The 18,783-nt window shown below is 57.5% G+C and overlaps 8 protein-coding genes across 8 annotated transcripts; 5 read left to right on the plus strand and 3 right to left on the minus strand.

Annotated features, from left to right (window-relative positions):
* Positions 1–762: 762 nt before the first annotated feature.
* CHGG_01553 (uncharacterized protein) lies at positions 763–1,601 on the plus strand (the record flags this gene model as incomplete). Its single annotated transcript, XM_001220773.1, has 2 exons — positions 763–1,398; positions 1,506–1,601. 2 exons carry the CDS (start codon positions 763–765, stop codon positions 1,599–1,601), a joined length of 732 nt encoding a protein of 243 aa, XP_001220774.1.
* A 1,416-nt stretch (positions 1,602–3,017) lies between these two features.
* Positions 3,018–4,155, minus strand: CHGG_01554 (uncharacterized protein; the record flags this gene model as incomplete). Its single annotated transcript, XM_001220774.1, has 2 exons — positions 3,018–3,058; positions 3,105–4,155. 2 exons carry the CDS (start codon positions 4,153–4,155, stop codon positions 3,018–3,020), a joined length of 1,092 nt encoding a protein of 363 aa, XP_001220775.1.
* A 350-nt stretch (positions 4,156–4,505) lies between these two features.
* Positions 4,506–5,154, plus strand: CHGG_01555 (uncharacterized protein; the record flags this gene model as incomplete). Its single annotated transcript, XM_001220775.1, has 2 exons — positions 4,506–4,787; positions 4,846–5,154. 2 exons carry the CDS (start codon positions 4,506–4,508, stop codon positions 5,152–5,154), a joined length of 591 nt encoding a protein of 196 aa, XP_001220776.1.
* Positions 5,155–5,449: 295 nt separating this feature from the next.
* On the minus strand, positions 5,450–6,193 carry CHGG_01556 (uncharacterized protein; the record flags this gene model as incomplete). Its single annotated transcript, XM_001220776.1, has 2 exons — positions 5,450–5,773; positions 5,846–6,193. 2 exons carry the CDS (start codon positions 6,191–6,193, stop codon positions 5,450–5,452), a joined length of 672 nt encoding a protein of 223 aa, XP_001220777.1.
* Positions 6,194–6,587: 394 nt separating this feature from the next.
* Positions 6,588–9,354, plus strand: CHGG_01557 (uncharacterized protein; the record flags this gene model as incomplete). Its single annotated transcript, XM_001220777.1, has 3 exons — positions 6,588–6,607; positions 6,882–7,486; positions 7,841–9,354. The coding sequence occupies 3 exons, from the start codon at positions 6,588–6,590 to the stop codon at positions 9,352–9,354; spliced, it is 2,139 nt and encodes a 712-aa protein (XP_001220778.1).
* A 1,700-nt stretch (positions 9,355–11,054) lies between these two features.
* CHGG_01558 (uncharacterized protein) lies at positions 11,055–13,262 on the plus strand (the record flags this gene model as incomplete). The annotated part of the gene is made up of 4 exons (XM_001220778.1): positions 11,055–11,436; positions 11,531–11,738; positions 11,796–12,005; positions 12,065–13,262. The coding sequence occupies 4 exons, from the start codon at positions 11,055–11,057 to the stop codon at positions 13,260–13,262; spliced, it is 1,998 nt and encodes a 665-aa protein (XP_001220779.1).
* A 766-nt stretch (positions 13,263–14,028) lies between these two features.
* CHGG_01559 (uncharacterized protein) lies at positions 14,029–15,829 on the minus strand (the record flags this gene model as incomplete). Its single annotated transcript, XM_001220779.1, has 2 exons — positions 14,029–15,462; positions 15,521–15,829. The coding sequence occupies 2 exons, from the start codon at positions 15,827–15,829 to the stop codon at positions 14,029–14,031; spliced, it is 1,743 nt and encodes a 580-aa protein (XP_001220780.1).
* A 1,907-nt stretch (positions 15,830–17,736) lies between these two features.
* On the plus strand, positions 17,737–18,610 carry CHGG_01560 (uncharacterized protein; the record flags this gene model as incomplete). Its single annotated transcript, XM_001220780.1, has 2 exons — positions 17,737–18,262; positions 18,561–18,610. 2 exons carry the CDS (start codon positions 17,737–17,739, stop codon positions 18,608–18,610), a joined length of 576 nt encoding a protein of 191 aa, XP_001220781.1.
* Between the last annotated feature and the right edge of the window lie 173 nt (positions 18,611–18,783).

Raw genomic sequence — 18,783 nt, forward strand, 5'->3', positions numbered from 1 at the left:
TTGGTATGATTACCTGGGAGCCGTGTTTGATTTTTTGTTATGGTTTGTGAGGGTTTAATCTGACTACTTGGGCTGGTTCCCAATTTTGACCCCGGGAATTTTGAAGTTCGGGAGTCAGGACTCAGGAGTTTGGACTTTGTTGTGCTTTCATGTTAGCATCGAACCTCTCCAGACAAGCACCAGAGGAGTAGAACTATCTTTGGCAGCATTATGTTGTAATCATATCTTTGGGTTTGCTTCTTTGCTAGAAGGTGGCTTTTTCGGTTAGAAATGCTAAGGAAATGTGCTCGTAGGTTTTTTTTGAATCAGTCCTGGCGTGGGTTTCAAAACCGATACGGATCCGGAAGTTCGGGATATCAACCGCCGGTCCAGATCCTTTTTCTAGCCCCCTAGAGACCTACTAGTAGGTAATAGGCCGGTGACCCGGAACCCACCCGGGCCCCAAACCACATCCCGACTCCTCGCCGCCAAGGGGGCTAACCATGCAGCTGCTGACTTGGTCGGCGACACGGCGATTGCGAAGCCCCGACCAGACCGGCCGGACCCGGAAATACCGGAGCCGGAGAGTCACACCGTGCACTTGATGACGGGAAGGATTCTGATTCCCACCAGCAATACAACATGTGTGGAAAGCATAAATAGTACCAGCCTTTTCGAGTAGTCAAACTGTCGCTTGCAACTATCTATGTACATACCTCTACTACCACATTCACATTTTATACCAATCTTCGATCTGCCCAAAGAACTGAACCAACACCCGCCATGGAATCCAACCTCACCAAAGCCATCGTTCACAACGAAGGCTGTGACCTGCACTACTTCTACCAAGGCCAGGGGCCCCTCATTACCTTCATCCCCGGCGGGAACGGCCACGGGCGGCAGTTCTTCAACCTCATGGCCGCCCTGTCCGACAAGTACACCTGCGTGACCTTCGACCGCCGCCAGATGTCGGCCAGCCAGGTCAAGGTCAACAAGAAGCTCAGCCCGCCGCAGCAGGCGCGGGACATCCGCGCCGTCATTCAGGCCATGGGCTTCGCCAAGTCCATCCTCTTCGGCAGCAGCAGCGGCGGCCTCTTCGCCTACACCTTCGCCCACGACTTCCCGCACATGGTCGACCACCTGATCGCCCACGAGGCCCCCACCACCTCCCTCCTCCCCGAGGCCTCCGACGTCTTTGAGCAGTTCCTCCGCCTCATGGAGCTCTACCAAACCGAGGGGCTGGAGAAGGTCTCTGCCGCGTGGAGCGCTGGGCTGATTGGGTACGACGACGAGGGAGTCCCCAAGACGGTGAGGCCGGAGCCCGGGAACGCGCTGAATTTCTGGGAAAACGAGTTTCCCTCGCTGCTGGGCTATACGCCCAACTTCTGGCGCATCAAGCAGAACGGTACTAGCATCGGCGTGATGAGGGGTGTTCGATGCAAGGATGCCTCTCTTTGCGAAGGCCACCGAGGAGCAGGCCAAGGTTCTGTGAGTGCACCAAGATGCTGGTGCCGGGGCACCACCAGGGCTTTGAGGTCGAAACAAAGGAGTTCCTGCCTTCCTTTTTGAACATGTTGGACATCTTGGAGAAGAAGAGGCAAGAGGCGGCGTCGGGAAACTGATGGTTAGCCTGGGAAGGGGAGCAATGTGTAATTCGATAGGGCATGAGGGGTGTTTGGCTGACCAAATATGACCAGGGGGCTTAATCCAAGCAACACCCATTCCACACGGACCGAACCGAACAGTCGCCACCTCAAAGACCATGAAAGCACAACTTGACCCCTTGTTCCCTCGCCCACGACGCCCAACCCCCCCACCCCTTCACTACATTTACAAATCCGCACATCTTCCTCTCCGAGCCGACAAAAACCCCACCCCCCTTCATCACCAAGACCACCACAAACCAAACCATAAACCACAAACCCTCAAACCCTCACGCCCCCCCTCTGCCATATGCCACTCCGTCCCGGACCCCCTTACCCCGACTCTAGGCTGGATCAGACTCAAGCGCACCTGTCCACTGGTGGGTTCGTGGGGGAGCTGGGACAGACGACACGGCAGGCAGGTTTTAGTTGACCGGCCTACGGTGGCGGCAGGGCGGGGCGCCGGGATGCGTTTGCTCCCGCTGCTGCGCCGCCGCCGCCGCCGCGGCTGTTGTTGTTGGTATGGCGAGGATGGGCGGGGTGGGTGGTGGTGGTGGTTGTAGTCGTGACGGTGGTAGTCGTGGCGGTTGTGGTAGTTGTGGTGGTGGTTGTGGTGCGGAGGAGGCGGTTGCGTGAGGTGGTGAGGCGGGTGGTGTGGGTTTCGTGGGTTGTTGAGGTTGAGGTTGTGGTTGGGGGGGCGGGAGTGGTGGCTGGTGCTGGTGCCGGTGCCGGCGGGATTTCTAGGAAGCGGGAAACCCATGCCGGCTGCGAGGCTCGTCTCGGGGCGGGGTGCAACAAGGCAATGGTGTTGTTGTGATCCTACCTCCAAGGGGAGGGGAGAGGGTCTTGTGCCCGACCGGATGGCCCATGGTGTTCTTGACGGAAGGCTGGTTCGGGGGTGGGGCAGGAGGGGGGACGTACTCGGGAGATGACGGGTGCTCCAAATCATCAGCGATGGCCCTTGGGCTGGGGGCCCTTGGTTCTTGCTCCGGGGCCTCGCGGCCTCGCCAATCAACCGGGCTAAATGCCGATGGAACGATAGCGGGGAGGGAGTGGCGGTGCTGATTGTCCTCCAAGAGAGCGCTTGGTGTGCCGGTGGTCGAGTTGCGTTGTGTTCTTCTTCTGGGTGTGTAGACGAAATCGCTGGGCGACAGAGAGGGTCGGACTGAGTGGGCAGAATCCATCATTCAAGTTTCCCGCGGTTGCCTGCTAGAAGATGATACCGACTAAACAGCGCGCCATGTCGTTCTTATGTGCATCACAGACAAGGGGCGCCCTGAGCCAAAGCGAACCCCATGACCAATCGGGACCGCGCCGTGGTTAACAAGGAGAGGTCAAAGTGTGTTTGAGACAGTATAATCACGTCGATTTTTGTTATGGTACTTCTAACTACGTCTACACGTTCCAGATGACAATGCGCCCATCGACACCGCTCGCTGGATCTGGTTAGTGGCTGAACATGATAAAAGGGAGACGACTTACAGCTGAACTTCCGCACGGAATCTCCGGACGCTTCGTACGGCCGAATCATCGTGATGGTGTTCTGGTGGGTGGTCTTCAGCTGCGTGTCGTCTTTGACCTTGCCCTTCAGGTCCATCTGCCGAAACATGTTCAAAGCCGACTCCTCGCGCTGGTCGCCTGCACCCGCACCGCCTTTGCCTGCGACCGCGCCGCTGAGTTGCCAGCCCTCGAGACCGCCATGGAAACGGAAAGCCTCACAGTCGTGGCCGGCAGCAATGATCTCAGCCTCGCCGTTCCAGATCAGGCTCATGAACGGCAGCAGCTGGGTGTTGATGCTGATGACGGCCCTGGGCGGCTGCTCGGGGGCGCTCGGGTAGACAACCGTGATGCTGCTGTCATGGGCAGCAAAGGCGAGGGCATCCCCGCTGGGGGAGAAGGCGACAGAGTGGATCCACCCGGCCGAGTTGTTCATGTACTCGCCGCAGACGGTGTTGAAGGGGAGCCTCTCGCCCCAGGCGGTGGGCTCGGGTCGGGCGTCGACGCCCTTGATGAAGCTCGAGAAGACGCGGGCGTGGGCGTCGGTCGAGCCGGCGGCAAGGAGGACCGAGTTGGGGTGCCAGGCGAGGGTGGTGACGGTGCTGCGGATGGGCTTTTTCAGGTGCTTTGACACCCACCAGTCGTTCTCCTCCTCAAAGTAGCAGACTGCGATGAGGCGGTCTCCGGAACCGACGGCGAACTTGGTCTCGGACGGCGACCAGCGGACGAAGGTGGCGGCACGGTTGATACGCAGCAGGACGAGCGTCGGCTTGTAACCCTCGGGGGTGGGTTCCCAGACGATGGCATTGCGGTCTTGCGAACAAGATACGATGCGGCCAGAGTTGGGGGCAATATCGATGCTGGTCACTGTCTTGTCGTGGCCCTTGAGCTCGTCCTTGAGCTTAAAGGCATTGCCAACCTTGCTATAGAGCTCGACGGTGGTGTCGCGGGCAATAGCTAGGGTCTTGTGGTCGCTCGAGAACGAGTGGTCTGCGATTGGGTTATGGAACAGGTGGTGGACCTCGGGCGCAGCCATCTTTTCAGGTTAGGTTGCGATAGGAGTAGCTCTCTACTACCGCAGTCGTCGTAAACTGTTGGAAGGGAATTGTGTAGATTCGAGTTGGGGAGAGTGATTCGGATGGGGGAGCTGACGTTGACGGTGGGGAGCTGGTTAATGGTGGGGTTAAGCCCCTGTCACAATGCTGCTTGGCACTCGGGGGCTCTGGTCCCCAATTTTTAGCTTGAACAACATCCTGGGCTAAACAGACACGCGACTTTGACGACCGCCGCCGACGACGAACCCCCCAGTGTTTCGCCTTGTATCCTCAATCAACACAACAAACCCAAAAACAAATCGATCTATTCGAAGAACTAAACATGGCAACGATGGCCACACGCGCCCCTCCGCCAGATCTCCCAGCAAAGGTCGCCTCGGTGCCGCCAAACCAGACTCTCTACGTCACGAACCTCCCATCTGCAAAGATCCAGAAGGAAGACCTGCGGACGGCGCTCTACATGCTCTTCTCGACCTATGGCGCAGTACTAGATGTAGTCGCCCTCAAGACGATGAAGATGCGTGGTCAGGCGCACATTGTGTACAAGGATATCCAGACAGCAACCCAGGCAATGCGATCATTGGACGGGTTTGAATTCTTTGGGCAAGAAATGGTAGGCCACTGCTCTCCATCCCAAGTCTGCTATAGTACTATCGTGCTAACCCAGACAGAAAATCTCGTACGCAAAGTCAAAATCCAACGTCATTGCCAAACTCGATGGCACGTTCAAGATCACTACCGCCGCAACTGCCGCCCGCGTCGAGGTTACCGATCTGCAGCAGAGCATTTTCAACGCGCCCGTACCCGGAGCGCCTGTCGCGGCGCCCGGCCTCCCCTCCAAACCGCCAGGGGCTGACCATGTGATGACCGATGCCGGTACCCCAGAGAGCCGCGGCGTCAAGCGGCCGAGAGAGGAAGAAGAGGAGCAGGAAGGGAGCGACCAAGACGTGGCGATGGAAGAGGAGAGCGACGACGAATGATACCCCCCCATGCGAGCGTGCCCCAAGCAACAAATAACCCGTGGCAAGTACGGCGCCTATCGTCGGAGGGCATCACCGTGGGGTCATGCCACGGGATGGCGTGCTGTTCTGGATGTTACCTGATTGCCATCTCTGGCGGGACCCACAGCCCAACGCACTGCCCGACTAGGCCCAGCCATACGGAGATGTATACCTCCTTTGGGCAATCGAAGTCACACATGGCCTCGCCATGGCGACACGGGTGGATGAAGAAGGTTGGGGCTCCGGTAACCGGGTGATGCTGCAACGGTTTGTGTTAGTCTAGGCCATCAAATAGGATCTCGGTTAACCACCAGTATCTAGCATCGCCGAGGAACTCGGGTCCAAATGATAAAAAAAAGGGACCTACGCCGAGCGAGATGCCATCCAAGGTGCCCGTGCTGGCCCGCATTCCTGCCTTGAAGTGGTCTGGCACCAGTCGCCGAAATACCGTGTCGATGCTGAGGGGATCCTCGTCTGCGGGCAGGCGTATAAGCTGACCACAGCCAGCGTCGTATGTTCGGTGGATGTGGCTCGTACCGACGTGGCCGTGTTGTCCAACTGGAATCCTTTGGGCCGGAAGTTGCTTGACGATGACGGCCTTGTTTGTGTGCATTGGCAACATGAGCTCCCAGACCATTCATTATTACGTCACCCATTATTGTTTACGCACCTGGTCAGCCTCCTCGGTCGACAGCATCTCGCTGTCCCTCTCGTTCAAGTCCAGATCCATTTCTCGGTTTGTTCGGTGCTCGTTAAAGGAAAACCCGTCGAGATACGAGGATAAGTCCCCGTCATCCGGGTTTTCTAAGGGCCGAGTAATCTGGAGCCATGTGTACCGCTCCGGGCCAAAAGAGAAAACGATGGCCGGCTCGACTGCCGAGATAACATCTACGCGCCATCGCCGCCTGGTCTCCCCAAGATCTGCCTGGCGATATTGTCTGTCGAAATGGTGGCAGACCTCCACGAATTCCTGGTCAGCCAGGTAGGGGTAAGAAGAGTAACTGTGATCGCCTCGCATGCTGTTGTTTGTGGCGTTTAATTTGAAAGCGAAGGGGTTTGTGTGGACAGTTGGATGATCGGATGAGAGTTTAGGTTGGTTTGTGGAAGATGGCAAGAGAGACGTGACTTAAATCTCACTTTCCTTACAATTAGGCCCCTCGATGCCCGAGAGAGAGCTTGCGTCACATGGTTGGTTAGCTTTTCTCAAATCTGTTGATCATCTGATTCCTGATACCACAGGCCGTGGAGTGGTTGATCCATCTGCTCAAGTTCATGACGCATACCTAGGAAGTAAATTTCAGGGGGTGGTAAATGTATTATGGATGACTGTTGCATGTGCGTAGGTAAGCTACATCCGTCCGTATGCCTGTATGTACACTACATAAAATATCCTGTCTGGGGTGGTGCCCGAGATGTCCGTGCGCCTTAACCGGTACGGGCCGGATCATCCGGTGGGTTTTCTTGGGACAGATCTGCACTGTGCCAGTGTAACATTATACACGATCAAACTCTCTTTTCACGCAGCACACGACCTTTTCAGAACACATCTCCCGATCTCGCGACCTTCACCAGGGGGAGACAAATTCCCATTGACCGCCAACGGTGATAGCCACCGCCATGTGTTGCCGGGCGGCCGCAGCAGCATAGTTATTCTACCAATAATTGCCAATGAACGTTCGAGACCCCTTCAACCTCCGAAACGGCAGCTTGAATCGGCCCCCAATCGCCACCTGGAGGAGCAACAAGAGCTACCAGGCCCAGAACAACACCAACAACTTTGCCCCCCTGCACCACATCATCCGCACCGCCGCGGCAGCAACCCAATCCGCCGCCGCCGACCTCCGCGACAAGGCCAGCGAAGCCGTCCAGTCCGCCCAGCAAGCCCTCACCGACACCGCATCCAACACCCCCCTCCTCGCCATCGACAGCAACATCAACCTCGACCTCGAAAAAGCCAGCAGCCCCAAACCCCACAAACCCCACAAACCCACCCAGCACCGACCCAAATCCCAGCCCAACAACAACAACACCACCACCCTCCCAGCGGTCGGGGCCCTCCCCAAGAACGCACAAGACCAGGAGGACATGTCGTTCGCGATCCCGAAAAATGTCCCCTCCTTCTCCAACCCCCAACGCCAACTCGAAGACCACGTTTGGGGAGCCTCCCAATCTCGGCAACGCTCTGCCGCCTCCCTCGTAGGCGGCGTGCAAGACTTTCTCGGCGGCGGTGGCGGCAGCAACAGCCGCGCCGGCCTGCCCATGTACAAGGACAAGCCGTACATGTACCCCCCCGGCGGCGGCGGTCTGCGCGGTGGGTGGGGGAGGAGGCCGGTGTATCGGCGGAAGAGGACGTGTGGGTTGATGTTGGTGGTGCTGGTGGGGTTGGTGTGGTGGACGGGGGTGTTTGCCGGGCGGGGGGAGAGGGCGGTGGGGAGGCTGGGTGCGTGGGGGGTCGTTGGCGCAGGAGGAGGGGGGGAGTAGGGTGGATTGGGAGGGGAGGAGGGAGAGGGTGGTGGAGGCGATGGAGCTGAGTTGGGATGCTTATGAGCGGTATGCGTGGGGTGAGTCGTTCTTTTTTTGGGGGTGGGGGGTTTGGGTTTGGGGCTCTGGGAGATGGGTGGCCAGGGGTGTGGTGATTGGGCTTATTGACTAACATGGATTCTAGGCCAGGATGAGTTTCATCCCGAGTCCAAGACGGGGAGACAGATGGCGCCGAAAGGGTTGGGGTGGATCATTATCGACTCGCTCGACACGCTGATGATCATGAACTCGACCAAACGGCTGACGCACGCCCGCGAGTGGCTGTCGACGGCGCTGACATGGGATCAGGACCAGGATGTGAATACATTTGAGACGACCATCCGCATGCTAGGAGGATTGCTGTCGGCTCATTACTTGTCGACCGAGTACCCCGACCTCGCACCCATCCCGGACGACGACCCTGGGAAACCGGGAGAGGACCTGTACCTGGAGAAGGCGAAGGACTTGGCGGACCGGCTCATGGCGGCATTCGACTCGCCTTCTGGGGTGCCGTATGCTAGCGTCAACCTAGCCAAGTACAAGGGGATAGTCTCGCACGCCGATATGGGCGCGTCATCGACCGCCGAGACAACGACACTGCAGTTGGAATTGAAGTATCTCGCCAAACTGACCGGCGAGAAGGATTACTGGGACAAGGCCGAGAATGTCATGAAGTTGGTGGACGACAACGGTGCCAAGGATGGCCTGGTGCCCATCTTTATCTACGCTACGACGGGCAAGTTCCAGGGCGAGAACATCCGGCTTGGCAGCCGCGGCGACTCGTACTATGAGTACCTGATCAAGCAGTACCTGCAGACCAACAAGAAGGAACCCATCTACCAGGAGATGTGGCGGGAGGCGATGCAGGGCGTCAGGAAACACCTCATCACATACACAGAACCCTCCCAGTTCACCATCATCGGCGAACGGCCCAGCGGTCTGGCCGGCGCACTCTCCCCCAAGATGGACCACCTCGTCTGCTTTATGCCCGGAACCATCGCGCTGGCAGTGACAGGCGGCCTTACCGAGAAAGAAGCTAGGAAGCTCCCTACCTGGAGCAAGCAAGACGAGGACGACATGCAACTCGCGCGTGAGCTAATGCACACGTGCTGGGGCATGTACAAGTACATGGCGACGGGCCTAGCGGCCGAGATCACCTACTTCAACATCGGTAACCCACACCTCCCAGAATCAGCCCCGCACAAGGCGCCCGAGGAGTTCGACCCCGACCCGGAGGCTACCTGGCGCAAGGACTTTGACGTGCGGCCCGCCGACAACCATAACCTGCAACGGCCCGAGACGGTCGAGAGCCTGTTGTACATGTGGCGCATCACGGGCGACGTGCGGTACCGCGAATGGGGATGGGAGATGTTCAAGAGCTTCGCCAATTACACGGCCGTCGCCGACAACGGCGGCTTCACCAGCCTGTCCAACGCCAACAAGATCCCGCCCGTCACGCGCGACAACATGGAGAGCTTTTGGCTGGCTGAGACGCTCAAGTATATGTATTTGCTGTTCTCGCCCGACGACCTGCTGCCGCTGGACAAGATTGTGCTCAACACCGAGGCGCACCCGTTCCCGCGTTTCGATATGGGGCCGTTGTTTTCGACAGGCTGGACGAGGAAGCCGAGAGATGCGGAAGGGAGGATCGTGGAGTAAGAGAGGAAGGAATCTGACGAATCAATGTTTGAAATGAGTACATATTTTGGCACTTTGTACTGTACAAAAAGTCTGCGTGGCAATAATTGGAAGATTTGGAAAGCTTGTATCGGGGTTGGTGGCGTATCAACGGTCTCGGAACCATGAACAGCATGTGGTTGACAAATGATGTGAGACGCGGGCATGCGTTCCTCGTGGCGGTAATAGGGGCTTATGACAGATGGCATGCTCCTCGATTCTTGGAAACGGAGAGGAGCAATGGCCTGGTATCCCACATGGCAGTACTGTATTACACATGCTTGGAATTTCACGTCAAGAGCAATCCCTGCCATTGATGGGCAATGGACAGCGCATCAGACACACTCATCCCGAGCCAGGTCTTGCAGCAGACCCCTGAGGATTCAGACCCGGATAAGGAAGTTGGGAATCCTCAGACCTGGTTCAAAATTAACTTCCTGGTCAGTGGAAATGTCCAAGATGGCAGGTCCTAGTTGGATCGGATTGTCTCGAGAGATGTTTATGTTCATCGAGTAAATCTCTGTGATCCGGCTCAAGCCGAACCTTTCCGGCCCCCTTTTCTGCGCACTTCGTGTAGGTACCTAGGTAATGTTTCTCTCTGGTTAAAAAAAAAACCGAGCTCCATACGTAGGGATCACAGAAACATTCGACTGGAGGAACGAAAAAGAGAACTCTTCGGAAGCCTAAAGTTTACTTTTTATTTTAAGATTTTTTATTTCTTTCTCTTTTCTTGATCTCTTCTACTTCTTGCTCTTTCTTCTTAATTCCTTGCTCCCTTTTGAGTTCGGCTTTTTCTAGCCAGAGGGAGTGTGTGCAGCCAGGGAGCGAGGAAAGAAAGTCCACAAACAACCTTAAACAAGCAGGCAGATTGGAGAAGAAGCGCCACTCGCCAGGCACCGTTGTGACCCACACGAAGCATGGCAACCCCACACTCGATAACCCAGCATTTCCAACATTGAAGTGGGCCCTAGTCCCAGCCAAGCCTTTTGCTGACCTGCCATGCCTGCTTTTCTTCCCACTCCTTCACTGAACTCGCCGGTCCCGAGCGGTCTATCGGCAGCCAATCGTGCCAATCGCGCCAATCTAACAGCAGTGGAGATGCCCACTGCTGATGGTGCTGCCACTTCCCGATGGAGTCGGGGTCGGAGAAGGCTAGGCGTCTTGCTGATAAGTGGTTGTCATTCACGACGATCGACAATCGACTTTTTCTCTTGACTCAATCCTATGTTTGATTGTCGATTAATTGTCGAAACACATTTCACGACCCATCTCATCTCCAGGCACGACCCCAGTTGAGTCCCGTTGACCCCCGTTGACCCCCGTTGATCCCCCGATGGTGAGAATCATGAGATGAGACGGCGATGTGGGGGCAAACTGCTGCAAGCACGACTCTGTCAAGGACCAAGCAAGACGATCCCCCAGTGATCGGCCGGTCGAAGTTGGACTGAACGGAGGGCGCCATCATACAGAGTCCACAGTAAAATACTACGGCAGCTACATACAGTCGCATCACGGTTTCGTTTTCGAACTGCTGCTGCGGTTATATCCACTCCCAAGTCCGCTGGACAGCGGGAATCGTTCGAGTTCAAGCCGGGAATTCCAGGAGACGGAAGACCAGATAAGCAAACAAGCAACCGGCGACAGCATCCTCGCTCACAATGCCCTCCTCTCGCGATCTCGAGATGGCCGACTTGCGGCCCAAGGAGGACTCCTTCGCCCAGGGCAGCGTGCTGAGCATGCAGAACGCATCCTCGTACTCGCGCAACAGCAGCACCAACCACGAACAAGAAGGCCACCCCATCCGCCGCTGGCTGGACACCTTCCGCCGCGACCCCGGCCGCCATGTCACGCCCGCCTCCGTCATGCACACCGCCGAGGACCGCCGCCGGGCCTCCATGGCCACTCGCCGTTCCGAGGACACCCGCCCGTCGTTGGAGCGGCGAGGGCGCTCTCGCGGCCACTACTTTGACATGCACGCCGCTAACGTCGGCACCGCGAATACCCTACTGTCGCGCGAGCTGAAGGGGAGGCATCTGCAGATGATTGCTATTGGAGGTTCTATCGGTATGTCTTTCTCCGTATCTCATAGACACTGTACCCCCAACCGCCCCCACTCCCTGGGTGGCATGTAAGTTCCAGCTAACATGAATCGTCAAAGGCACCGGTCTGTTCGTGGCATCCGGAAAGGCACTCCACACAGGCGGCCCAGCTGCCGTCTTGATCGCCTACCTCTTCGTGGGCTGCATGTTGTATTGCACCGTTCAAGCCCTTGGTGAACTGGCCGTTACCTTTCCTGTGGCGGGTTCATTTTCGGCTTACTCGACGAGGTTCCTCGACCCAGCGTGGGGGTTTGCGATGGGCTGGAAGTGAGCACTCCCCCAGAGTATACTTCGTTGTCAACCAATACTAAACTGCCCGCCCAGTTATGCCCTCCAATGGCTAGTCGTACTGCCCCTTGAAATTATTGCCGCCTCTATCACCGTGAGTTACTGGAATAGCAACCTCGACCGCTCCATATTCATCACCGTCTTCCTCTTCGCCATCATTGTTATCAACCTCTTTGGCGTCAAAGGCTATGGCGAAGCCGAGTTTGTATTTGCCATCATCAAAATTACCGCCGTCATCGGCTTCACGTAAGCCCTCCCCATCCCAGCCCTTCTATGTCCCACCCCCTAACCCCCATCTCTACCAGCCTCCTAGGCATCGTGATCAACATCGGAGGTTTCCCCGACGATGGGTACATTGGCGGGCGGTACTGGGACAACCCGGGGGCCTTCAACAACGGCTTCAAGGGACTGTGCGCCGTTTTCGTAACAGCGGCCTTCGCCTTCACAGGAACAGAGCTAGTCGGGCTAGCGGCCGCCGAGACAGCCAACCCGCGCCGCTCTCTCCCCACCGCCATCAAACAAGTCTTCTGGCGCATTACGCTCTTCTATATCGTCTCTCTCACCCTCATCGGTCTCCTCGTTCCACACAACCACCCGCGCCTCCTCGGCGCTAAATCCGCCGCCGACGCCTCGGCCTCCCCCTTCGTCATCGCCATCGAATCAGCCGGCATAGCCATCCTCCCCGGCGTCATGAACAGCGTCATCCTCGTGGCCGTCATCTCCGTCGGCAACAGCGCCGTCTTCGGCTCCTCGCGCACGCTCGCCGCCCTCGCCGACCAGCGCCAAGCGCCCTCCATCCTCGGCTACGTCGACCGGCGCGGCCGCCCCCTCGTCGCCATCCTCGTCGCCTCCGCCCTCGGCCTGCTCGGCTACCTCGCCGACCTCGACGCCCAGTCCGACGTGCTCAACTGGCTGCTCGCCGTCTCCGGCCTCTCCTCGGTATTCACCTGGGGCTCCATCTGCCTCGCCCATATCCGCTTCCGCCGCGCCTGGCACGCCAAGGGCCGCAACACCCGCCAGCTCGCCTTCCGCTCGCAGGTCGGCGTGCTGGGGTCGTGGGTCGGGCTCGCGCTCAACGTGCTCGTCCTGCTGGCGCAGTTCTGGACCGCCGCCTGGCCCATCCCCCACCCGGATCCGTCCGGCTCGGGGAAGGCGCAGACGCTGGGTGGCGGGGGCGGCGGGATGGGCGATGGGGAGGCGGGCGGCCCGTTGGTGACGGGGGCCGGGGGCGTGGGCGAGGGCAGCGGCGGCGCGGCGGTCGTGCCCATCTCGGCGGCGCGGGATGTCGCGCAGAATTTCTTTCTGCAGTATCTGTGTGCGCCGATCGTGATGGCGTTTTATGTCGGGTATAAGCTGTGGTTCCGCACGCGGGTGGTGAGGGTGCATGAGATGGATGTGGATACGGGGAGGCGGGATTTCAACTTGCCGATTTTGATATCGCGCGAGGTGGATGAGAAGAGGGGGATGCCGAGGTGGAAGCGGGTTTATAAGTTTTTGTGTTGATGGGTGTATATCTGCACCCTTTTTTCATCATTCTTCTTTTTGGATGGGGACGCGGATCAGGGTGGTGGGTTGGCTGGGGGTGTCTGTCTGTCTGTGTGGTGGGACGGTGGGTGGTGCGTGCTATGGTTGGAAACTACGCACTCACGCGTCTGGCGTTGGTTTGGTTATGGTTATTATACCCGGGGGCTGCGGCGATAAAAGACTGTCTGCTTAATAGTTTAGAATTTACTTCTCGTGTTTTATGGAGGAATAGCGACGTGACCTTGGTGCGAAATTGGGCTTCAGAGCACAGGTCGAAGGACACCTAGTTTGACACGGCGTAATCCACAGAGAATACTGAGTTCCGATGCTCCCTTGCAGACCAAATTGACAGGTAGACATATAGCATCACACACAACAAGACCGCGGATACAATTGCTGCCGGTGTATTGGGCATGCTATCAGAACAAATAAGAAAACAACAGAAACAGATCCCGGGAATCCCAGATGCGATCCTCGACAGCGCCCCAAACGCAAACAGGTCTTGGTAACAAATACAGCCTGATAGTCCAACAAGAATTTGTCCGCCAGCCTAACGATTCTCCCGACTAGGGAAACAAAATCTCAGAAAGAAACCCAGCAGCTGTGGTTGGGTATGGACTGTGGTTCTCTCGTCGTGAGCCGCACATTAAAACGTCAATCGTCAACGGTCAATCTATCCGAATGCCCTGAATGCCCTCGCCGGAAGGGGTGGCGAGCCTGCCCCAACGTGAAAGGCACGCTCTGCTTAGAAGTCCCAAAAGTTATCCGCCGACCTGGTCGGTGGTCCGCGGCCGCCCTTCTTGTTAGTCGGCGCAGGCTCGTCGTCATCGTCCTCGCCGTGGAGCCAGCCGGCCCCGGTGCCCTTCCTGCCGCCCATGCCATTACCAGCAATCACAATACCACGCTCCTTGGGCGCTTGCTGGGTGTTGGAGTTGTCCTTCCTGCTGCCCATGCCATTGCCAGCAATCACGATACCCCGCTCCTTGGGCACTTGTCGAGTGGCGGGCTTGTCGTTCTCCTTGCGCGACACGGGCGACACGTCATAGTTGGACCAGCTGCTCTCCATCATGCGAACCGCCTTCTGGCGGTCCTCGGACACCTTGGGGGGCTCGTTGGTACCCTTGTGATGCGGTGACTCGTCCGTCATATTGAAATGGGGTTCAAAGTCCTTGTTCCGGTCCTTGAGGTTGGTGATGTTGCCGAGCGGAGCAGGGCCAGGGGAAGGGATGGTGCCGTCTTCGTGGTGCAGCCGGTTGTCGTACAGGTGCTCCCCCTCACTGTGCATTGCGCCGCGGGGCAGCCGTTTGGCATCGCTTGGCTCATCGCGCGCCGGGCCGTCGTCGATCAACTCAAAGTGAGCGTCTGCGTCGCGACGCGGCTTGATGACCTGGGGATGGGGAGCGGGGGTATTCTCAAGCACCTCGTTATCGGCGCCCCAGTGGCGGACGTCACGAGCACGGTTCATGCCACGAGAGGCAACGGGCTTCTGCGGCGTCACAAAATCGTCAAACGACCAATTGCTGCTATGCTTGCTCTTCCTGTTGTCGGGGACGGCCTTTGGTGTGGGCACATCTTGCGACTCAGAGCCGTCGTCAAAGTCGAAGTGTTGGTATTTCTTGGGGTCCGGACGCAGGATACGACCAGCTGACGGGGTCCGCTCGTGGGAATCGCCGGCAGTGTCGTTCTCGTCGGTATCGAAGAGGCGCATCGGTTGGAAATTCTTCCCAGCGCCGACCTTGGGTGCAATCACCTTGCTAGGGGATTGCGAGCGCTCGCGGCCGTTGCTGGGAGAGCCGGGCTCGTCGACGGGTTCGTCGCCCAGGATCTCGGTGAAGGACCGCTGGCGAGGTCTCCGGCCTGCGTAGGGCGAGACAATCCCGACAGGGTTGTTCTCCAGCTCCTCGCGCGGCGCGAACAAGTCTAGGGACGCATGGGGGTCGCGCATAGCGTTGGTCGAACTACCGCGAGAGCGCGTAGGAAGTGCCTCGGCGGGGAGTGCAGCAGCGCCGTGGCCCTTAGCGCATTTTGCGATGAGGCTGATCTGGTCCTTACCATCGCGGATGGGCCAATTCGCACCGGACCTCCCAATGACCTCGATCTGCTTCAAGAGCGCGCCTTGGTCCCAGTTCTGTCGAATTTGTGCGATTTTGCCGTCGTCATTGAACGTTACGATGTGGGTCTACAGAAAGGGTGCGTTAGTGGGACTGATCAACAACCCCGAAAAGCTTGCTACTCACAACGACGATATGAACGGTGCGGTCGGCCAGGAAGTTGTCGTCCAGGCCGGGGAGGTAGGGCCCCCCGCTGGTAACGAACTCCAAAGTGGTCTCGGCTTCGAGCGCGAGGGCCTGCTGGCTCTCAACAGCGAAGAGGGTGTCCTCCTTCTTCTTCTTGATCTTGTTGCGCACAGAGGACAGGTGCTTGATGATTTCGGTCGCACTGGTAAAGCTTGACGTGGTCGTGACGTAGTGCAGCGACGCGTCGTCGGCGAGGGCCGATGTGTTTGGCGAAGCTAAAAACCGCTTGTACGCAGCCTGCAGCGCCATGGTGCCGGATGTGTTCTCGAAAGAGGGTTTTACTAAAACAGCAATTCGGCTTCCAGGCCTGAAAGGTAGGTTGTTTGAAGAAGCAGAGAAGAAAACAAATGTCAGGTGCGAAGAAGTCAGAAGAACAAGCCGAGGAAAAAGAGAGCGGGTCCCGTTTTCAGAGTTGCGACGGAATGGGAGGGCCGGGGATGACAGGACGACGGGGAATGCATGGGGAAGGGGTAAACACAATCCATCACTCCCCTGGCTTGGCAGGCCCCAGAGTGCTTGCTGCAGGTGCAGTTGCTTTCAGGTTGCAGTTGCTGGTGTTTACTGCAGCCCTTTCCACTAGCGCCTCCTTAACAACGCCGTCTCCAGGGTGCCTTGTTTACTGTGTACACAGGCAGCAACAAAGTGTCTTCACACCATCCTGAAGTGCCCACTGAGCAGTCTCTTGGGTTCTTGGGCTTAGTTATACATAGCAGTTCCTAAACAAGGGCGGCCAGTATCCAATGGCCAGGGAGGCTTTGGGCCTGCCAGTCTCTTTTCTCTGCGGATGGCGCTCGAACTGATGGGCCACCACCGATCTCTTCGTTTCCTGCCCGCATCGCTTTCGGCTTTCCATCGAGCAGCCAAGAAGCAGACGTCACTTTGACCCCGCTCACAGGGTTCAATGATTGAAGGTACTGTACACTCTTATCGGCGTGATCCGATCTTGGAACTTAAAGATGGCAGCCAAAAACATTTAAATGCATGCTCACTGCAAAGTTGCAACCTGTCAACCTCGGGCCCAAAAAAAAAGTCCACAGTCAATGCAGGTCCGCGCCGTCAATGCAAGTCAGGCGCGTCTGCTTGAACCTGCCCTGCTTTGGTGGGGCTCACTTGCATTGCGGATCAAAGCCCCGCAAACCGTTCTGTTTCAGGGTGAGCCACGGCCAGGTAAAAGTCTCAGTTCCCAAGGCCGAACTAGCTATTCTTGGTTAGGTTCCTTTTGGCCCCGGCTTCCAAGCAATCTGGAAGGCCTGGACCCCCAAATCCGGCAAACAAACAACCACCACTAGCATCGTCAAGCCAAAACCCGACAAAATGGTCGTCCCACGTTGAAGAGTCAGGCTTAAAGGCGTCGAAATTGATGCAACAATGCGGCTCTTGTTATTTCCCCATTCTGTACCTCCTATCCCCAAAGTAGCCATCGGATCGATCGTCCAAATCGGGCGGGACTGGGTGGGCAGTTATCCACTCAGGTCTTGCTGCCCCTCTAGGCTCTCATCATGTGCATACGCACTCTTATTGCCCCAATTTGGTTCGCACGTCGCCCCAACCAGGCCGTCGGAACAGTAACTGCATCACGGTGCAAACAATGCCAGGTCGACAGCGATATTATGCCATTCGCTCCCAAAAACTCTTGTTTCAGGTTGGGCGACGCACCGTGTTAGTTAAGGCAGCCAGTCACGGGAGCCGTAATCTTAATCTCAGTCCGTCATGGTATGAGATGATGGTCTCAGACAGCCGAAGCCCGTCGTACCGTCCCAATGCGTTGGCTCGACGTCTCTGTTGCCCTTTTTTGCGGTCCTGGGCGGGGGAGGCATCGACAGCCAAACGGCTCTGTCATGACGAATCATGAGACTATTATTGCCACTCTTCTAGCGGCTACATGACATCGGAATGAAAGCTCGATCTCCATTCCTCCCTCCTAGCATGCCTGAATGGAACGGGATTTAAAATACCCTAGCTGCCACTCTCGAGCTGAACTGTAACCAACGCGTTGATCTCCTGGTTGCTTGAAGAGTTGCCATCTCGGCCCTCTCATCCGTCACTGCCTACCTGCAATACCTCATCAACACCAACACTCATCAACCGGTAGAACCGGTCCTGCACCGCCACCGCAACATCAAGCCATCAAGTTATCAACCACAGGGCCATCCAGCATGCTCATTCCACAACCCCCTCGGCCGAAAACCGCGGCACCAGTCCCGAAACCCCAAATCCACACGCACAAGAACCACCACACATACAACGGCACCCTCAAACTGCCACAATCGACACACGTCCGGATCATCCCTGAACCCCCTGCCGACAACCACAACAACAACAACAACAGCCCCAAGCCCGACCCCCGCACCCCACGATACGTCATCACCCTGCACTACGCCCACAACCGCGCCTGCGAGCTATACCGCACCGCCCACGACCTGGACATCCTCCGGCGGGCGCTCGGCGTGCCAGCCCACCCCAAACCGACACCCCCACCACCAAAAGCGACCACCGGCATCAGCAACCTCGGCAGCAACATCCAAACCGCTCCCACCACCACCACCACCGGAGAAGGACGACAAGCACAAGTCCAAGCACCAGGGAGAAAAAGCCGTAACCCCCTCCCTGCAAGCGCACCTGCTCCTGCCCCTGCGCGTGCGCCGCCACCAAGCGACAGTGCGATTATGCGCGGGAGGCGGCGTGGGTGCAGGAGATGCTGGGGCAGGCGCTGGGGAAGATGGAGGCGGCGGGGGGGGAGGAGAATGGGCGGGTGGGGGTGCCGATGGAGTGGTTTTTGCGGAGGCGGATGGGGGATTGTGGATTGTGAGTGTGAGGGGGGGCGGTGAGGGGGTGGACTATGGGGCTAAGGGCTGAGGCTGGGGGCTGAGGGGGGAGAGAGGGAAAGGGTGAGGGGTTGGTTTGTTGGTTTGTTTGTTGGTTGAGCTGCTGCTTTTGAGTTGGGTTCTCACACTTGGGAGACGGGAAATGGGTGGCATAGGGCTGGATGAAGATTGTATACCCAGGGACTGGGGCACCCAGGAGGGATAATACAAACTGGCTAGGTAATGTAATGTATCATCAGAGGGAGGGTAAGGAGAAAAGGGGTACACTAGACCTGCGAGGGAACCTAGGGAAGCCCAGAAAATGTGTCTCAAAACAAATCGTATACTCTGTCAAGTACATCCATCCATCCACCACTAAACTGTTTACAAGTAGGCCCC

The sequence above is a fragment of the Chaetomium globosum genome, genomic scaffold, assembly GCF_000143365.1.
Source record: "Chaetomium globosum CBS 148.51 scaffold_1 genomic scaffold, whole genome shotgun sequence".
Classification (NCBI taxonomy): domain Eukaryota; kingdom Fungi; phylum Ascomycota; class Sordariomycetes; order Sordariales; family Chaetomiaceae; genus Chaetomium; species Chaetomium globosum.